The 18,306-nt window shown below is 37.2% G+C and overlaps 1 protein-coding gene across 1 annotated transcript in view; it reads right to left on the bottom strand.

Annotated features, from left to right (window-relative positions):
* Positions 1 to 230: 230 nt before the first annotated feature.
* The window catches only part of KLHL2 (kelch like family member 2), a 168,801-nt gene continuing 150,725 nt past the window's right edge, over positions 231 to 18,306 (bottom strand). The window contains exons 9-15 of the mRNA XM_069556626.1: positions 17,951 to 18,068; positions 7,231 to 7,428; positions 6,736 to 6,837; positions 5,089 to 5,217; positions 4,323 to 4,463; positions 2,678 to 2,821; positions 231 to 1,344 (exon numbers count right to left, since the gene is read on the bottom strand). Coding sequence (XP_069412727.1) covers positions 1,316 to 1,344; positions 2,678 to 2,821; positions 4,323 to 4,463; positions 5,089 to 5,217; positions 6,736 to 6,837; positions 7,231 to 7,428; positions 17,951 to 18,068 — 861 coding nt within the window. The 3' untranslated portion in view covers positions 231 to 1,315. The remainder of the gene's footprint in view (positions 1,345 to 2,677; positions 2,822 to 4,322; positions 4,464 to 5,088; positions 5,218 to 6,735; positions 6,838 to 7,230; positions 7,429 to 17,950; positions 18,069 to 18,306) is intronic.

Below are 18,306 nucleotides of genomic sequence, written 5' to 3'. Positions count from 1 at the left end.
TTAAGTTTTCCCAATTCTTGGGAGATGTTTTCCTTGATAATTAAGGTAGCTTTTTCTTGGAGAACAGTTTTCAGTGACTTAACTGACTTGCCTTGTATGTTTCTTTGCAACAAATTTTAAATACTGATTTAAGAAGTAGAAAATGCAAATTTTATAAAATAATACAAGAAGTGAACAGGCAACTTTTTAAATAACAAACTAGATAAAAATCAAGGACAACGTGAAACAAATAATATACAAACTTTTATTCAAAGTTAATTTGATAAAGACATATTTTGGTCATTTTTAAGGTGAGATTAATTGACGATCTCAGAAAAACTATCTGATCAATGTATATGGCTACTCACAGAAAGTTCTCTCTTCTGTTAATAGCAGCTAAATTTATACACACAGAAAAAATTCTTAAGAGCATGCAAATTCAGTTGAATTCCATACATTCATTATATTCATCAAAAACCTGCAATAATGTTCATGCCGAAGTGTTAAGAAAAAAAAAATTGAAATTCACGACAAAACATGACCAATATTAAACCAAAGAAAATAATAAATAAGCATAATTTATATTTTATTTTAAAAAGTTTGGCATCACACAAGTATTCAAGTGTGTTACACCATGTTCATTCCTCAGAAGTGGCATTTTAAAGTGTTAAGCATTGTTAAATATCAAAAAATACAACTCTGTTTTACAATGTAGTACTGGCATGATTCAAAGTACTGTGCCAATTATAAATAGTATAATAAAGTTGCAAACATCTTTTCAAACATATTTAAAGGAAAGCATATAGACACACATTTATATGCATACAATTTATTATACTCATGTAATCAAACATATTTTATAAAAGCAAATGGTTTTATCCCTCAACTAGTTTATATACTTACACAGAGTTTAATACCTGTTCAAAGATTTTCAGTTCCTGTGCATACAGATTTTTCAGGAGAAGGAATAAAGATGAAATTTAATTTTACAAGAACACATTACTTTATCCCCCTTCACAAAATAATCCATAGTTATTCAAGGTTGATAACTACTGTTTGTGAAAGCAACTGTTGTCCAAAGACTACAGAATAATACTGCAATCCAAGTTTCTTATTAAAATTCAGTCAGCTGCTGCTCACTGCAGAAAAAGCCTACACGGTGCATCTACCAAAAATAATCTTCAGTATCTGCGGCCTAGAGAGGCAGATGATCTTATCCTCTGCAGAGACTTAACGTGCAGCTACAAGTGGAGAAGTGCTAGACTCTCAGTCACTTCAGAAGTACTTGTTGAAGTCTGCTTCTCATGTGTAAATGTGCCGAAAATGTCCTTTAGGCTCATAATGGTTTATCAATAACTGTGACCCCTGAACAAAGAAACAAAGAAATAAAACTGAAGTCACAGGAAGCATTCTGTATCTCTGAGAAAATCTTGCATTTTTTTATATTATAACTTAAGTGACAAGGACTGAACAGATCATGATGTTTCAAAATCTCCAAGAAACTTTAATATTACTATCATTTTAATCTAAATGACAATGAAATCTTTGTTTAAAAATTATGTACCAAAACTATGTCAGACTATTTAATCCAGAAGTCATCTTTTGCTCTTCACAGTTATATAATGAAGGGAAAACAACTTTACTCAAGAAATACTAAGGTCCACCTAATACTAAAAAGGATACAAAGAAACTTGTGAGAGTGATGAATATTCATTATCTTGATTGTGGTGACAGTTTCATATATATGTAAAAACTAATAAAACTGTATACTTTAAATATAAGCTATTTATTCTCTGTCAGTTATATTTCACTAAAGCTGTTTTAAGAAATTTTACATAATTTTGACAAATGCTATCCTGGAAGCTTACTGTATATAGTTCTATTACATGTTGTTTTGGATGATACATAAATAACAGTGATGGTTAATTAGTATAAATTTCTTTTTTCTCCAGTAGTAAATCAATATTAGAATGTTACTGAAACATTCGAATATTTAAAGCAATATAAATATAGATATCAGAAAATTCATATGCAGCATTTTCAAAGACTCATATTATTAAAGAGTATTACCATTTTTCTTATGAAGAGAATGGACCAAAATGAGTATTTTATAATTCAATCAGTGCTGTGCTTAAAAAAAATTACTCTGTAGCCTCACCATATTACCATCACATGGAGCCCTGCCAAGGGAGATTTCTTTTAGTATGCGTGAAGAGTTGCTCAGTCGCGTCTTGACCCTTTGAGACCCTTTGGACTATAGCCTATCAGGCTCCTCTGTCCATGGGATTTTTCAGACAATAATACTGAAGTGGCTTGCCATGTCCTCCTCCAGGGGGATTTTCCCAACCCAGGGATCGAAACTGTGTTTCCTACATTGCAGACAGATTCTTTACTCAGTGAGCTATTGGGGAAGCCCCCATATCTTTAAGATATCTGAGTAATTAAAGCCTTGCTACATAGTGAATTCCCTTCTACAATGGAAACATTTGTAATTTTGAATACAAATGACTACAGAATGACAAAAGAATACTAGTACCTTATTTTAGAACATACATATCTGACATTAATTATCTTGAGAATAAGAAGATATACTTTGAGAAAAGACTTTCTTCTTATATGAGAAAAACATTCTTAATGGAAAAGTCATAATGATTTTGTATTATAATAGAAGACTGTAAGAAAACTGAACAATCATTACCTGCATAACTTCTCCCTGTGCTCATACAAGATGATACAACTGTCCATTTATCAGTTGTTGGGTTATAATATTCTACTGATGCCAAGTTACAGGAACCATCATCCCCTCCAACTACGTATAACAGACCATTAACTGCACAAACTCCTTTAAAAAAATTAAACAGAGAGAAAACAATTATTTTAAAAATTTGGATGACTATAAATGGCTCTGAACGTGTCTGGTCAAGTGATCCAGATACAATTACTTCTGCGTAAGAGGCAGGAAGAGAAGATGGGGAAAGCTGAAAAGAATTCCTTTATGTGAGGAATTTCTCTAGTATCAACTGTCAGCTTCTACTCAAGTTACTTATATAGCAGTTGCTCTATATGTGCATTATTTCATTTAATCTTCACAATAACCTTACTTTATATGCTAGAAACTATTTTATTTCCCACTTTATTAAAAACAGTAGAAAACTTAAAAGTCAAAGAAGTTTAGTAATTCTCCCAAAGTCAGCTTCTAAGGAAATCTTAAGGAAAAAGAGAAAATAATAAATATATATATTTGTAGAAGGTAAAAATGATTCTGAATTTTATTATACTGACTAGCTAATTATTTTATCTCCTTTAAAGGGAGAACAGTATTATTTATTTAATTATTATGAGAATACTATGTTTTTTTTATTTTTTGGAAAAATTCAAAACCGTAGAAAAGTACAAAGAAGAAAAGACCACTACTAATCCTATACCACTTAGAATCCCAAGTACTGAAATTTTGGCTCTTTTCTATGCATATATTCTCAGACTCTTTTTTAACCCCAAAGTAGCTAATGCTACATAAACTATTTTTTACACACTCACAGCAAACAATATATACCTGGATATTTCTTCAAGTTAATAAATACAGATTTATATTATTTTTAATGGCTGCACAGTATTTCATGTATGATACTACCGTAATTCATTTGTCTTTTACTGATAGATTTTTAAAGTTATTTTCAGCATCAGGTTTATTTTGATTATAGGACCTGGCATGAAGACAATGCCATTTTTAAGAAGATGAGCATTTCCCCAAAAGACTATCTAGTTATCCTGAATCTATTGTCCATTTCTATTTCCCTTCCATGGATTTTCTTTTTAAGGTAGTACTTCCCTGGTCTTGAAGACCTCAGGTTTCTTAAAATTGCTGTTGTTGTTGTTTTAGCTTTTCCATTCTCTAGAAACCCTGAACTGTATTAAATTGTGGTTGCCTTCGTTAGGTTCCCCTCCAGATTCAGATAAACAACCAGCTTTTTAATCTGGTAAAAGTATTTACTTAACTAGACTGAAGTCCCTGAAAACTGAACTCCAAAATATGATACAGGCAGACATTCAAAAATGTCTGTGGTACAAAAGAATTAATCCGAGTAATACATAGAGTTCTTTTTCTAACTTAGTATTTATGGTCATCACCAAAAAGTAAGCTCTGATGGAAGGATGACATTAAACTGCATGCCCCACATCATGCTTGGCATTTACTGCCTAGGATCATTGTGAGTTTCTGCCTTTACAGGGCAAATCTATTAGGAACTCAGATCAGTAGAAGAACAACGGAAATACACAGTGATACCAGTAAAACTCCGAATACAATTCAATACAAATTTGATAATCTTAAATTAGCCAGATACCTGCATTTCTTCTGCACATGTTCATATCTGCTACCTGTCTCCATGTGTTGGTGGCAGGATCATACACTTCAACACTTTTTCGTACTAAAGGGCCATCATGACCCCCTACAGCATACAATAAGTTGTTTAACACACCAACACCTATAAAACATAAAAAACCAACCTATAGTAGAGTAAAAGGGACAGGAAATTTGTAACATTTTAGGGTTTATTCAAATGACTTGTAAATAAAAATTCTGAAATTATTCATATTAAAAATCAATATTAAAAGCATTCAACATAGAAAATGGAAATGAAAATAATTACAAATGAGAATCTTAGTAAGAACTATTGTTATTGTCAAATACAATAAAAATAATGTGTATGTGAAAACAGAGAGGGAAGGCCTTTACAACATAACCCTTTTGAAAACAACTTTCATGGTAAAAGGAAATCAGTATTAAGAGTATTAAATTTGTAAGAAACGGATATGAAGGGAGTTGATTATTAAGCAAGTTCTCCAATAAGCACCAAAAACAAAAACCTAAAAGTAATGCCAAACAATATGAATAATTAAGTGAAACAGAAGAAGCACGTGAGAAATTTTAGAAAGTGAATTTAAGTGCATCTACCTACCACTCCACCTGTATAATGCAAAAGACATTTTAACAGTGTCACTAGAATTAGTATATATTTTCTGATAATATAAAGAGATGTCATTATTTCACTTGTTTAATTCTTTTCCATCATTTTTGTGTTTCAATTGCTGAGTGAGGTTCCTATTCACCTGCTCCACTCCGCCTAGTGCTCATTTCCGCTATATAGGTCCACTCATTTGCTGTGGCACTGTAGCATTCTACTGTGCTGAGACACTGACGTGAAGCTCCATCATAACCCCCAACAGCATAGAGCAGACCTAAACATGGAATCACAAAGAAAGTCAAATTCATAAACAGCTATTTTTCCAAGTCATGAAATGTTGAATTTTCCTCCATGATAGCAGAGTTGACCTTTAAAGTATTATTGATTTTTATGAACTATTTAAAATCTTGCCTAATGGTGATAGGTGGAGTTACCAAATCACATTATAAAGATCTGTACAATATATATGATATTAATTTAACACTTTCATCAATAATCTGACAAAAGAAAGTACATTTATTATCTCTTTGGATAACACTAAGTGCTAAGTGAACAATATCTTAAAAAACCAAATTAAATAGCAAAGTTATCTTGTATGTGTGTGTGTGTGCTCAGTTGTGTCCGACTCTTACAACCTCATGGACTATAGCCCGTCAAGCTCCTCTGTCCATGGGATTTCCCAGGCAAGAATACTGGAGTGGGTTGCCATTTTAAAAATGTAATATTAAGAGTCAGTACAGTATACAATGAAATATTATTTGCTAATAAAAAGAAAAGCTGCTACTGCTGCTAAGTCACTTCAGTCGTGTCCGACTCTGTGCGACCCCATAGACGGCAGCCCACCAGGCTCCCCCATCCCTGGGATTCTCCAGGCAAGAATACTGGAGTGGGTTGCCATGTCCTTCTCCAATGCATGAAAGTGAAAAGTGAAAGTGAAGTCGCTCAGTCGTGTCCAACTCTTTGCAGCCCACCAGGCTCCTCCATCCATGGGATTTTCCAGGCAAGAGTACTGGAGTGGGGTGCCATTGCCTTGGTAAATATTACAGCACAAATGAACCTTGAACATTATGCCAAGTCAAAGAAGCCAGCTGCAAAAGGACAACATACTCTATAATTTCATTAATATGAAAATATCCATAAGTAGAAAATTTATACAGAGACAGGAATGTAGGGTAGTGTTTGCCAAGGGCTGGCGGGATGTGGGTAATAACCGAGGGCAATAGGGTTGCTTTGGGGGTAATAAAAATGTTCTAAAATTAACTGTTATGACAGGTGCACACCAAATTGTACACTTTAATGAGTAAAATGTATTGTATGTGAATTAAAATACAATAAATCTGGTTTAAAAAAAAAGTCAGTGCAGAGAATTATACCCACCATGGAGAGGTAGGTGGGAAGCCACAAATCTGCACAATGAATAAAAAAATTCATACTTACTGTGTTAATTCTTTGGGGGAACAAAGTATTATGTACACAAATAACGGTGGCAACCCATCACTTAAAAGTTAAACAGTCCTTCTCTAGATGTAAAACTTCATATTCTTGCCATCTGGTTTGCTTCCCAAATGATTATACTAAGATCAGTTAATAATTTTATATACGTTATACAAAGAGATGAGAAAAAGAGGGAGGGAGGACAGAGAGAGGCCAGGGGGCAGGCAAAAAAGGACGACTAACATTTCATAATAACCACTGTATGTTTCCCTTTTAAAATCATTTGCTTGCTCATTTAGACAACTGGGGTCTGGGTTACTGGAAGAAACACTCTTAACCACCAGAAGATTGCCCGCACCTCCAACAACACCGACACCCACACTGCTCCTCCTCGTGTTCATGGGAGCCACATGGAACCATTCATTAGACTTGATGTTGTATGCTTCCACAGAGGACAGCCCTGTAATGAACAAAGCACAATGTGCTTCATCTCCTCCTCAGGTTCCTTATATATACATTAGGGAAATACTTCAGTTGTTTATATTTAAAATGAGCTAACATCCAATTATATGATGAAGAGAAATAATTTCTTTTCTAAAGAACATCTATACAAGCTACTGACATTCATTGGCTCTTTAAACTTGACAAGATGACTGATACTGAAGCATGAGAAAAACATATACTCAGCACTCTTAACATCATTTAAAGGCATTCTGGATGGAAATTTTAAACTTACATTTATAATACCTAGTAAAACACTCAATTGACTCCTAATTATGCCAGGCCTTGTTCCATAAATATGATTGATATGTTAATTTCTAACAGTAATTTAGAAAAGATGAAAGAAAATTGCCTGTACTCCCGTCAAAGCCTCCCACCGCATATAACAGTCCATTCAACACAGCAGCCCCCAGAGTGCTTCTCCGGTCTCGCATGTTAGCAACGCTGGTCCACTGATCTTTCACAGGGTCATAAGAATCCACAGTGCGGACCCTCAAGGAACCATTAAAGCCACCAACAGCAAAAACGAGTCCAGCCATGTAAACCATCCCTGCAAAAGAAATACAGCAGTTAATAGTGAGTGTGCAACCCAACTGCTGCTGCTGCCGCCAAGTCACTTCAGTCGTGTCTGACTCTGTGCGACCCCATGGACGGCAGCCCACCAAGCTCCCCCATCCCTGGGATTCTCCAGGCAAGAACACTGCCACCACCTAAAGACTGCATTCCAAACAGTCTAAAACTGTTGTCAGGTTTTAAGTTTCCCTAAGGAGAAGCTTGGCTGAATAGGTCCTAAGAAACACTGTTCGTTAGTGAGAATACAGAACAACTAGATCGTGCTCCTTTCTGCTATGAAAAAATGCAATGGCATGGGTTGAGGTATTACTTTGACTCCTGACTTTTTCAAAGATATACACAGACTTAAACAACAAGCAAGAATTTTCCAACTACCTGAACATGTTTATATTTAATTTGCATAATGTGCTTCTAGTTTATCATGTTAGTGGGCTAAATCTGGGGTTAGCAAATTATAGCCAGCAGGCTATTTCAGTAGAAGCTCACTGAGCTGAGAATGATTTTTACACTTTTAAATGGTTGAAAAGCAGTCAAGAAGAAAAGAATATTTCATGATACATGAAAAGTTACATAAAATTAAAATTTCAGTATCCATAAATAAAGTTTTATTGGAACATAGCTCCAGATATTCATCATGCTGCTTTCAACTATGATGGCACCTGATTAGTTGTGACAAAGATTATATAACCCACAAAGCCACAAATAACTACTCTCTGGTCCTTTAAGAAAAAGTTTGCTAGCCCCTGGGCTAGTGAGATGCTAGGGGGTCCCTAGGTGGAAAAACTAAATTGCAGACTCTGGATTTCACCTCTTCTTCACCTACCCAAACTTTTTCGTGCTGCTATCCTGTTCTGAGAAGCTCCTCTTCAAGTCGGAAAACCCAACGAAAGTTCCATATTTGCTATGAGGCCTTCCCCAAACCACTAATCCTGAAGGGATTATGACTAACTCCCGAACCACTAGAGTAAATAACATCTATTTCAAGGTTAATAAATCTTACACACTTTGCAGTATCATTGTAAAACATTCTTCAAAATATCTGATCAAGTGCTCTTCAAAAGAATCAAGGGCATGAAAATATAGACTATGGAACTGTTACAAGTCTGAAGAGATTAAGAAAACATGACAACTAAATGCAATATTACAAGGATCAAAATGGCAGAGCAGGAGGAAATGGAGCTCATCTCACCCACAAATGCATCAAACATGCATCTACATGTGGAACAACTCTCACAGAAAACTGACTGGAAGCTGGCAAGAGATCTCTTACAACCAAAGCTGCAAGGAAAATATCCATGTAACCAAGGAGGATGGGGGAAAAAAGGCATTTAGGACAGGCCTAGCACACCTGAGAGGGAGCTGTAAAGAAGGAAAGGTTCACATGGGCAGGACCTTGTCTTGGGGAGCCCCCCTTGCTTGCTGCAAGATCTGATAGGACAGATAGAGGGGCTGAAGGTGTTACAGATGTGGGCTCCTGGACTCCCTAAGAAATAGCAATTGATAAGAGGCCAGATCAGGAATTCAGGCAGGCCTTTACTGGGATATGTGCTTAACAAAAGGGGGCAAAAACAAGTAACAGGTTCCCTTGCTCACTCCCTGAAGAGATGAGAGCTGATTTCTTAAATGGTGTGAAGGTGAGAGGGGATCGGTGGGGTGCACAGGGCATGTAACTTAGATGGTCTGCCCACCCCTTGGTAGTGTTGTGTGCAGGACTCTGCTTTTGCTCCCAGCATGTCGGAAGTGGCAGTTGTGTTTTAGCCTTGTTCATAAGTGCCCTGACTATGCATGTGTGAAGTGGGCTTCCCTCATAGCTCAGTCAGTAAAGAATCTGCCTGCAATGCAGGAGACCTGGGTTCTATTCCTGGGTCAGGAACATCCCCTGCAGAAGAAAATGCAACCCATTTCAATATTCTTTCCTGGAGAATCCTATGGACAGAGGAGCCTGTCAGGCTTCAGTCCATGGAGTCGCAAGAGTTGGACGTGACTTAGCAACTAAACTACCATCAGAGTTTCTTTATATTCTGCTGCTAAAGCTGTTTCCAGATACAAGCACTACAGTAAAGGATGCCATATTCCAGGTCCCAGCCTGTCTCAAAGGGGCCTGGTCTTTGCTCTTGAGGAGTGTACGGGTGCTGGTTTACTAGCAATCAGAGCAGAGACACCCTGGAGCTGATCGCCGCAACCTCACCATGCTTCCCTGTCTAAATTAAAATGCACAATGGGTGGGGATGCTAGTACGCACAGCAGCTAGATGCTGAATCTCGGGCAGATGGGCCCAGGTTGAGGACTCAGTCTATCTGCACAGAGACAGCTTGGAGGGCCTTGTGTATGGTCTTATCGAATCTCAGAGCCCACTGTCAGCACTCACACCATGAGGGCAGCAGACAGTCTTGGTGTATACACTGGGTGACACCACGGAAACATATGAAACACAAACATAGAAACAGCCCCTGGGTAATACACAGGGGTTCCTTTTCTGGATGGAGCACTCTGGTTCTGCCCATCTGACACTGAAGCTTGGAGCCAGATCTAATGCAGATAGTTCCTGGGAGAGGCCTGTCACAGAGGCAGCTCAAGTATCAGCAGCAGCACAGTCATCTTGATTCCTGCAGCTACAGCACCCTGGCCCCTAGCACCAGCCCACTCCACACCACACACCATAGCCTAGCAATAGATCTGGGATGAACGCCATGGAGAAAGGGACATGACCATGGGCTGTTTCTAGGCAGAACCACAAATGACTGCACAGGGGTTCACACTGTGACCATACGGTCCTCACTTGCTTCTAGAGCTCACTTCTTTTGGGACAGAGCAAGGGCAATGGCACCATATTGAGCCTGAGACTCAGTGCTTCTACTCAAACAACTGGGGGCAGATCCTGCCCCTGACAAGGCTGTGACAGCCAAGAAGAAAAAAGGAGGCCCCACTCAACATCCAGAGCAGGTTCTGGACACAACAACTCCAATCACACCCCCTTATCAAGGGTTAACAGCACATTCTGAGGAGAGATGTGGCTGGCATACAGACCAGAAACAGCCCTCACACCAAAAATACTGGACTTACACAGTCTACACAGGGATTTGATAGCTCTCTGTGTACGTGCTTCATTGCATTCAACTCTTAGTGACTCCACAGATTATAGCCCACCAGGCTCCTTTGTCCATGGGATTTTCCCAGCAAGAATCCTGGAATGGATTGCCATTTCCTCTTTTAGGGGATATTCTCAAGCCAGGGATTGAACCTGAGTCTCCTGCATTGCAGGCAGATTCTTTACTGCTGAGCCACTGGGAAAGTCCTAATAAGTACATACCTATCAATAATTACTTCAAATGTCAATGGACTAATCAAAAGACATATAGATTCGCAGAATGAACAACAATGAAAAATATGACAAGGAATTACACTGTGTTGTCTACAAAGAGACTCACTTCAGTGTGAGAGACATAGAGATTTAAAGTGGAAAGATGAAAAAAGATACTTCATGCAAATGTAAATGATGAGAATGGAGAGGCTGTAATACTCATATAAGACAAAATAGACTTTAAAAGTCCTAACAAAAGACACAGAAGGACATTATTTAATAATAAAGGGATCAATACTGAAAGAGAATACATGTTCAGTTCAGTTCAGTTCAGTCACTCAGTTGTGTCCGACTCTTTGTGACCCCATGAATCGCAGCACACCAGGCCTCCCTGTCCATCACCATCTCCTGGAGTTCACTCAGACTCATGTCCATCAAGTCCATGATGCCATCCAGCCATCTCATCCTCGGTTGTCCCCTTCTCCTCCTGCCCCCAATCCCTCCCAGCATCAGAGTCTTTTCCAATGAGTCAACTCTTCGCATGAGGTGGCCAAAGTACTGGAGCTTCAGCTTTAGCATCATTCCTTCCAAAGAAATCCCAGGGCTCATCTCCTTCAGAATGGACTGGTTGGATCTCCTTGCAGTCCAAGGGACTCTCAAGAGTTTTCTCCAACACCACAGTTCAAAACCAGCAATTCTTTGGTGCTCAGCCTTCTTCACAGCCCAACTCTCACATCCATACATGACCACAGGAAAAACTGTAGCCTTGACTAGACGGACCCTAGTCGGCAAAGTAATGTCTCTGCTTTTGAATATACCATCTAGATTGGTCATAACTTTTCTTCCAAGGAGTAAGCATCTTTTAATTTCATGGCTGCAGTCACCATCTGCAGTGATTTTGGAGCCCAAAAAAATGAAGTCTGACACTGTTTCCACTGTTTCCCCATCTATTTCCCATGAAGTGATGGGACCAGATGCCATGATCTTCGTTTTCTGAATGCTGAGCTTTAAGCCAACTTTTTCGCTCTCCTCTTTCAGTTTCATCAAGAGGCTTTTTAATGTCTCTTCACTTTCTGCCATAAGGGTGGTGTCATCTGCATATCTGAGGTTATTGCTATTTCTCCTGGCAATCTTGATTCCAGCTTGTGTTTCTTCCAGTCCAGCATTTCTCATGATGTACTCTGCATAGAAGTTAAACAGGCAGGGTGACAATATACAGCCTTGACATACTCCTTTTCCTATTTGGAACCAGTCTGTTGTTCCACGTCCAGTTCTAACTGTTGCTTCCTGACCTGCATACAGATTTCTCAAGAGGGAGGTCAGGTGGTCTGGTATTCACATCTCTTTCAGAATTTTCCACAGTTTATTGTGATCCACACAGTCAAAGATGTTTCCAGAAAAACATCTATTTCTGCTTTATTGACTATGCCAAAGCCTTTGACTGTGTGGATCACAATAAACTGTGGAAAAATTCTGAGGATACATGTACCCAATATAAAATAAATAAAATAAAAAAAAATACAGGCATAAAGGAAGAAATTGACAGGAATATAATAGTAGGAAAATTTAATACCCCATTGCTATCAATGGACAGACATTTCAGACAAAAAAAATCAATAAGGAAAGAGGGATCATAAATGATACAACATATTAGTTGGATTTAACTGATATCTATAGGACACTACATCCAAAAATACCCAAGACATACGTTACATTTTTTTGAAGTATGCACAGACCATTCTCTAGGATACACCACACACTAGGTCACAAAACCAGTCTCAACAAATTTAAGAGGGCAGAAATTATTGCATGTATCTTTTCTGACTGCAGTAGTGTAAAACTAGGAATCAACTACAGAACGAAAACAGAGGAAAAAATGAACATATGGAGATGAAACAACATACTACTAAAAAACCAATGGGTCAATGACAGACTCAAATAAGAAATCAGAAAATGCCTTGACTCAAAGGACAATGAAAACACAACCTTACATCCTATGGGATGAAGTAAAAGCAGTTCCTCAAGGAAAAATTCAAACAACCTAACCTACCAACTATAATAATTAGGACAAGAAGAATAAATAAAACTCAAGGTTAGTAGAAAGAAAAATAACAAAGATTAGAGAGGAAATAAAGAAAATGAAGATTAAAAAGAAAAACAACAGAAAAGATCAATAAAGCCAAGAGCTGATTTTTAGAAAAGATAAGCAAAAATCAACAAATCTCTAGTTAGGTTCAACAAGAAGAGAGCAAATCCAAATAAACAAACAAACAAAGAAGTAAAAGAAGAGAAATAACAACCACAGAAATACAAAAAAATAAAATCATTAGAATACTGTAAACACTTACATAATGACAAACTGGACAGCCAAGAAGAAATGAAAAAGTTTCAAGAAACACGTTGCTATTTAGTCGGTAAGTCATGTCCAACTCTGGTGATCCCATGGACTATATGTAGTCCACCAGGTTCCTCTGTCCATGAAATATCCCAAGCAAGAATACTGGAGTGGGCTGTCATTTCCTTCTCTAGGGGATCTTCCCAATACAAGGACTGAACCCACGTCTCCTGCATTACAGGCAGATTCTTTACCATTGAGCCACCTGAAAAGCTCAGCCAAAACTGAAGGAACAGATAATAATAGAATCTGTAATAAAAACAACTCCCTGCAAGCAAAAGTCCAGGACCATACAGCTTATCTACGTTCCTCAAACTATTCCACAGAGAGGAATACTTCCAAAGTTATCCTATGGGGCACCATCATCCTGATACCAAAACTAGACAAAGATACTACAAAAAAGAGAAAATTACAGACCAGTATCTCTGAAGAATATCGATACAAAACTATTCAACAGAATATTAGCAAACAAATCCAGCAACACAGAGAAAGGATCATATTGATGTTGCATTCATTCCAGGTTAAAAAGGATGGTTTAAGGTAAGTAAATCAATCAATATGATACACCATTTAACAAAAGGAACAACAAAAAAATAGATGATCATATCAACAGACACAGAGAAAGTATTTAATAAAATTCAACATCTACTCACGACAAAAAATCTCATTAACGTGGGTATAAAGGGAACATATCTCAACATAATAAAAGTCCTTTATGACAAATCCATAGCAAACATAATACTCAACAGTGAAAAGCTGGAAAACTTCCTGCTAAATTCAGGAAGAAGACAAGGATGCCCACTTTTACCACTTCTGCTCAATACTGTATTGGAAGTCCTAGTCTTATCAGTCTGACAAGAAATAAAATGTATCCAAATAGGAAGAGAAGAGGTAAGAACTGTCATTATTTGCACATGATGTGACATTCTCTATAGAGAACCCTTAAGATTCCACAAACAACTATTAGAACTATTAAATAAACTCAACAACATGGCAGGATACAAGATTAATACACAGAAATCTGTTGCATTCCTTTACACAAACAATGAAATATCAGAAAAATAAAGTTTAAAAGAGAAGTCCCATTTGAAATTCCAACAACCTAGGAATAAGTGTAACCAAGGAGGCAGAAGATCTATATGCTGAAAACTATAAAACAACAATGAAGGAAACTGGAGAGGATTCAGAATTGGAAAGAAATCTCTTGCTCTTACAAAAATAATATTGCTAAAATGATCATACAATTTACACATTAAATGCAATCTGTAATACTCAGTACAGTTTTCAGAGAACTAGAACAAACAATACTAAAACTTATATGGAACCATAAATGACCCAGAAATGCCAAAGAAATACTGAGGAAAAAGAATAAAGCTGGAGGTATAACTCTTCTAGACATCACACAAAACTACAAAGCTACAGTAAACAACACTATGGTAATGGTACAAAAACAGACATATATATCAATGGAAGAGAACAGAGAGCCCAGAAATAAAGCCACATACCTATGGTCAATTAATCCAACAAAGGAGACAACACTAAGCAATAGAAAAGAGAGAGTCTCTTCAACAAGTAGTGTTGGGAAAGCTTAACAGCTGCATGTAAATCAATGAAATTAGAATACTCCCTCATACCACCTACAAAAATAAACACAAATGGTTTAAAAACCAAAATGTAAGGCATGCTATGCCTGGAAGAAAAACCAGGCAAAACATTCTTGGAAATAAATCACAGCAATATTTTCTTAGAGCAGTCTCCCAAGGCAAAAGAAGTAAGAGCAAATATCAACAACAGGACCTCAGTTTGGTTCAGTTCAGTCACTCAGTCGTGTCCGACTCTTTGCGACCCCATGAATTGCAGCATGCCAGGCCTCCCTGTCCATCACCAACTCCCGGAGTTCGCTCAACCTCATGTCCATCAAGTCAGTGATGCCATCCAGCCATCTCATTCTCTGTCGTCCCCTTCTCCTCCTGCCCCAGTCCCTCCCAGTATCAGGGTCTTTTCCAATGAGTCAACTCTTTGCATGAGGTGGCCAAAACTTAAAAATTTTGATTTTTAAGGAATCAAAGGAAACCATCACAAACACAATCACAGCAAAGAAAACCATCAACAAAATGAAAAGGCAACCTATGGAATGGGAGAAAACATTTCCAAATGGTGCAACTGACAAGGGGTTAATATCCCAAATATACAAACCACTCATACAAGTCAATACAAAAAGAAAAAAAATCAACCCAATCAGAAAATGGGCAGAAGACCTAAATAGACATTTCTCCAAAGAAGATAAATAGATGTCCAAACAGGCACATGAAAAGATGTTCAACATCTGAGATTATGAGATGTGCAAATCAAAACCACCGTGAAGTCTTATGTCACACTGGTCAGATGGCTTCATCAAAAAATCTACAAATGATAAATGCTGAAAAGGATGTGAAGAAAAGGGAACCTTCCTACACTATTGGTGGGAATGTAAATTGGTGTAGCCACTGTGGAAAATGGTATGGAGTTTTCTTTAAAAAGCTAAAAATGCAAACTACAATATGATCCAGCAATCCCCCTCCTGGGCATACATCTGGAAAAGATGAAAACTGTGATTTGTAAAGATACATGCACCTCAATGTTCAGAGTAGCACTGTTTACAATAGCAAAGACATGAAAACAAACCAAGTGTCCATCAACAGATGATTGGTTTAATATGTGTCACATATACAGAGGAATACTACTCCGTCATAACAAAGAACGAAATACTACCATTTGCAGCAACATGGATGAACCTAGAGAATATCACACAGAGGTAAGTCATAAGACAAACACTGTATGACATCACATACGTGGAGTCTAAAACATGATACAAACAAATCTACATACAAAACAGACTCACAGACACAGAAAACAAACTTATGGCTACCAAAGGGGAAACAGGGAAAGGGATAATTAGAAGTGTGGCATTAACACACACATACTACTACACATAAGGTAGATAAGCAACAAGGATTTACTGTATAGCACAGAGAACTATATTCAATATCTTGAAATAATGTATAATGGAAAATAGTCTTAAGATAAACGTAAGTGAATCATTTTGCTGTATACCTGAAACTAACACAATATTGTAAATCAACTACATTTACTTCAATTATAAATACATGCATGCATGCAATGTGAGGTCTTGAAACAGAACAGGAACATTAACAGAAAAAACTAAAATACAGTAAGCCTGTAGCTTAGGTAATAGTAATATACCAATACTGATTTCTTAAGTTTTGAGAACTATCACAGCTATATAAGATATTAATGCTATGAATTATACACACAAATAATTTTTAAGTAAGGCTTTTCTATGTAAGAAAGAAATCCATAAGTACAAGGACAAAATTCTGATGGTATAGGAACATATAGAAAGTAATAGTGTTACATGGCAAAAATAACACAAAAATAATGCAAATAAAGTCAAAAGATTAATACAAATAGATATTCACACCACAACTGACAGGAAAAAAGGGCTATTCTCCTTAACATATCAAATCAATAATAAAACAATGGCAAAAATCATGAAACCATGAACTGACCATTTAGAAAGATGTTTAACTTTCCTCAAAATAGAAGTGCAGACTAGATGTGAAAGAATTTTTCACCTACCAGCTTGCAAAACTCAAACATTTAATTATAAGGTATTATAGGGGCTCCCCTGATAGCTCAGTTAGTAAAGAATCCACCTGCAATGCAGGAGACCCCATTTTGATTTGTGGGTTGGGAAGATCCCCTGGAGAAGGGATAGGCTACCCACTCTAGAATTCTTGGGCTTCCCTTGTGGCTCAGCTGGTAAAGAATCTGCCTGCAATGTGGGAGACCTGGGTTCAATCCCTGGGTTGGGAAGCCTGGAGAATTCCATGAACTATATAGTCCATGGGGTTGCAAAGAGTTGGACAGGACTGAGGACTTTCACTTTCATAGGGTATGTAGGGAAATTAGTACCTTCATATTTACTATTAGTGGAAATAATAATTAGTATATCTTAAGAGACCCTTTTAATAATTATTCCATTTCTAGAGTTTTATCCAACTAAAATCTATTAGCACACATACATAATGATATATGTATAAGGAATTGCAGCACTGTTCATAAAGAAAGATTAAAAACAACTTTAATGTTCAATTAAAAACTAGTAAAAATTATACTCATCCAGAACCCCCTCTCCAACATACTAGGCAGCTATAAAGGAATGAGTTAAATCTATGCTCTTACATAACAAGCTCCAGGATGTACTGTTAAAGGACTACCACAATAGAAATGTTCTGTTACGCTTACAACTCATTTTGCACTGGGAGACACGAATTTGCAGATCCAGGTTTGAGTCTCAGAAAGAAATCTTAGCAATTGCAAACGTCTTTTTCTGATTGCAGTTTTGGCTAAATTAAGGTCCATTTCAACAAATGCTTGAAAAGCAGAAGCTTGGAAGAAAGCAACTGTGGATTATAGCCAAGTTAGGAATTTCTTAGCAATAAGTGTCCCAAGCTAAAGAATTGCTTCTCAATACTTCAACAAAGGTAACTAGGAAAATATCCAGCAAATTGCTAATACTCCACCTTACATTAGAATCAGAAAAATATGTAAATTAAAGAAAGAAGCTGCTAACTCCACCAATGTCTTGTGAGTTGTATGAGGCTCCTGAATCACTGTTTAATCACATAGCTATTTTAATCAAAGTTTTTCCAATAGATTCTTCTAGTTAGTAAGTAAGACCTGAGAGGAAACTCCCAATGACCCAGCAACAGGCAAATGATCACAATGCATCATGCTTACCTGCTCTACATCTCCTAGAAGGCAATTCTGCTACTTGATGCCATCGCTCTTCTTTGAAGTCATAGCATTCCACACTTCGAATAGCTTTTGGTGCTTGGCCCCCAACCACCACCATTAACTGGAAGGGCAGAAGTATAAGCACTTGAACAAACAACTACTGCATACTCGGGGATTTAAAATGTCTTACCGATACAAAGACAATGACATGGAGAGTATTAGGATGAAGATGGTAGGGTGAGCTGAGGGAAAACAACCACCTAATAAACATTTAATAAACATCACCAAGGGGGCACACATATGTTAGAACTACAATTCTATTTTCTAGCACATTTAGTCAAAAATAAGGATATCAGAAA

The sequence above is a fragment of the Ovis canadensis genome, chromosome 17, assembly GCF_042477335.2.
Source record: "Ovis canadensis isolate MfBH-ARS-UI-01 breed Bighorn chromosome 17, ARS-UI_OviCan_v2, whole genome shotgun sequence".
Lineage (NCBI taxonomy): Eukaryota > Metazoa > Chordata > Mammalia > Artiodactyla > Bovidae > Ovis > Ovis canadensis.
The sequence above is the reverse complement of the archived record's forward strand: the minus strand, read 5'-3'. Positions and strand labels throughout refer to the sequence as shown.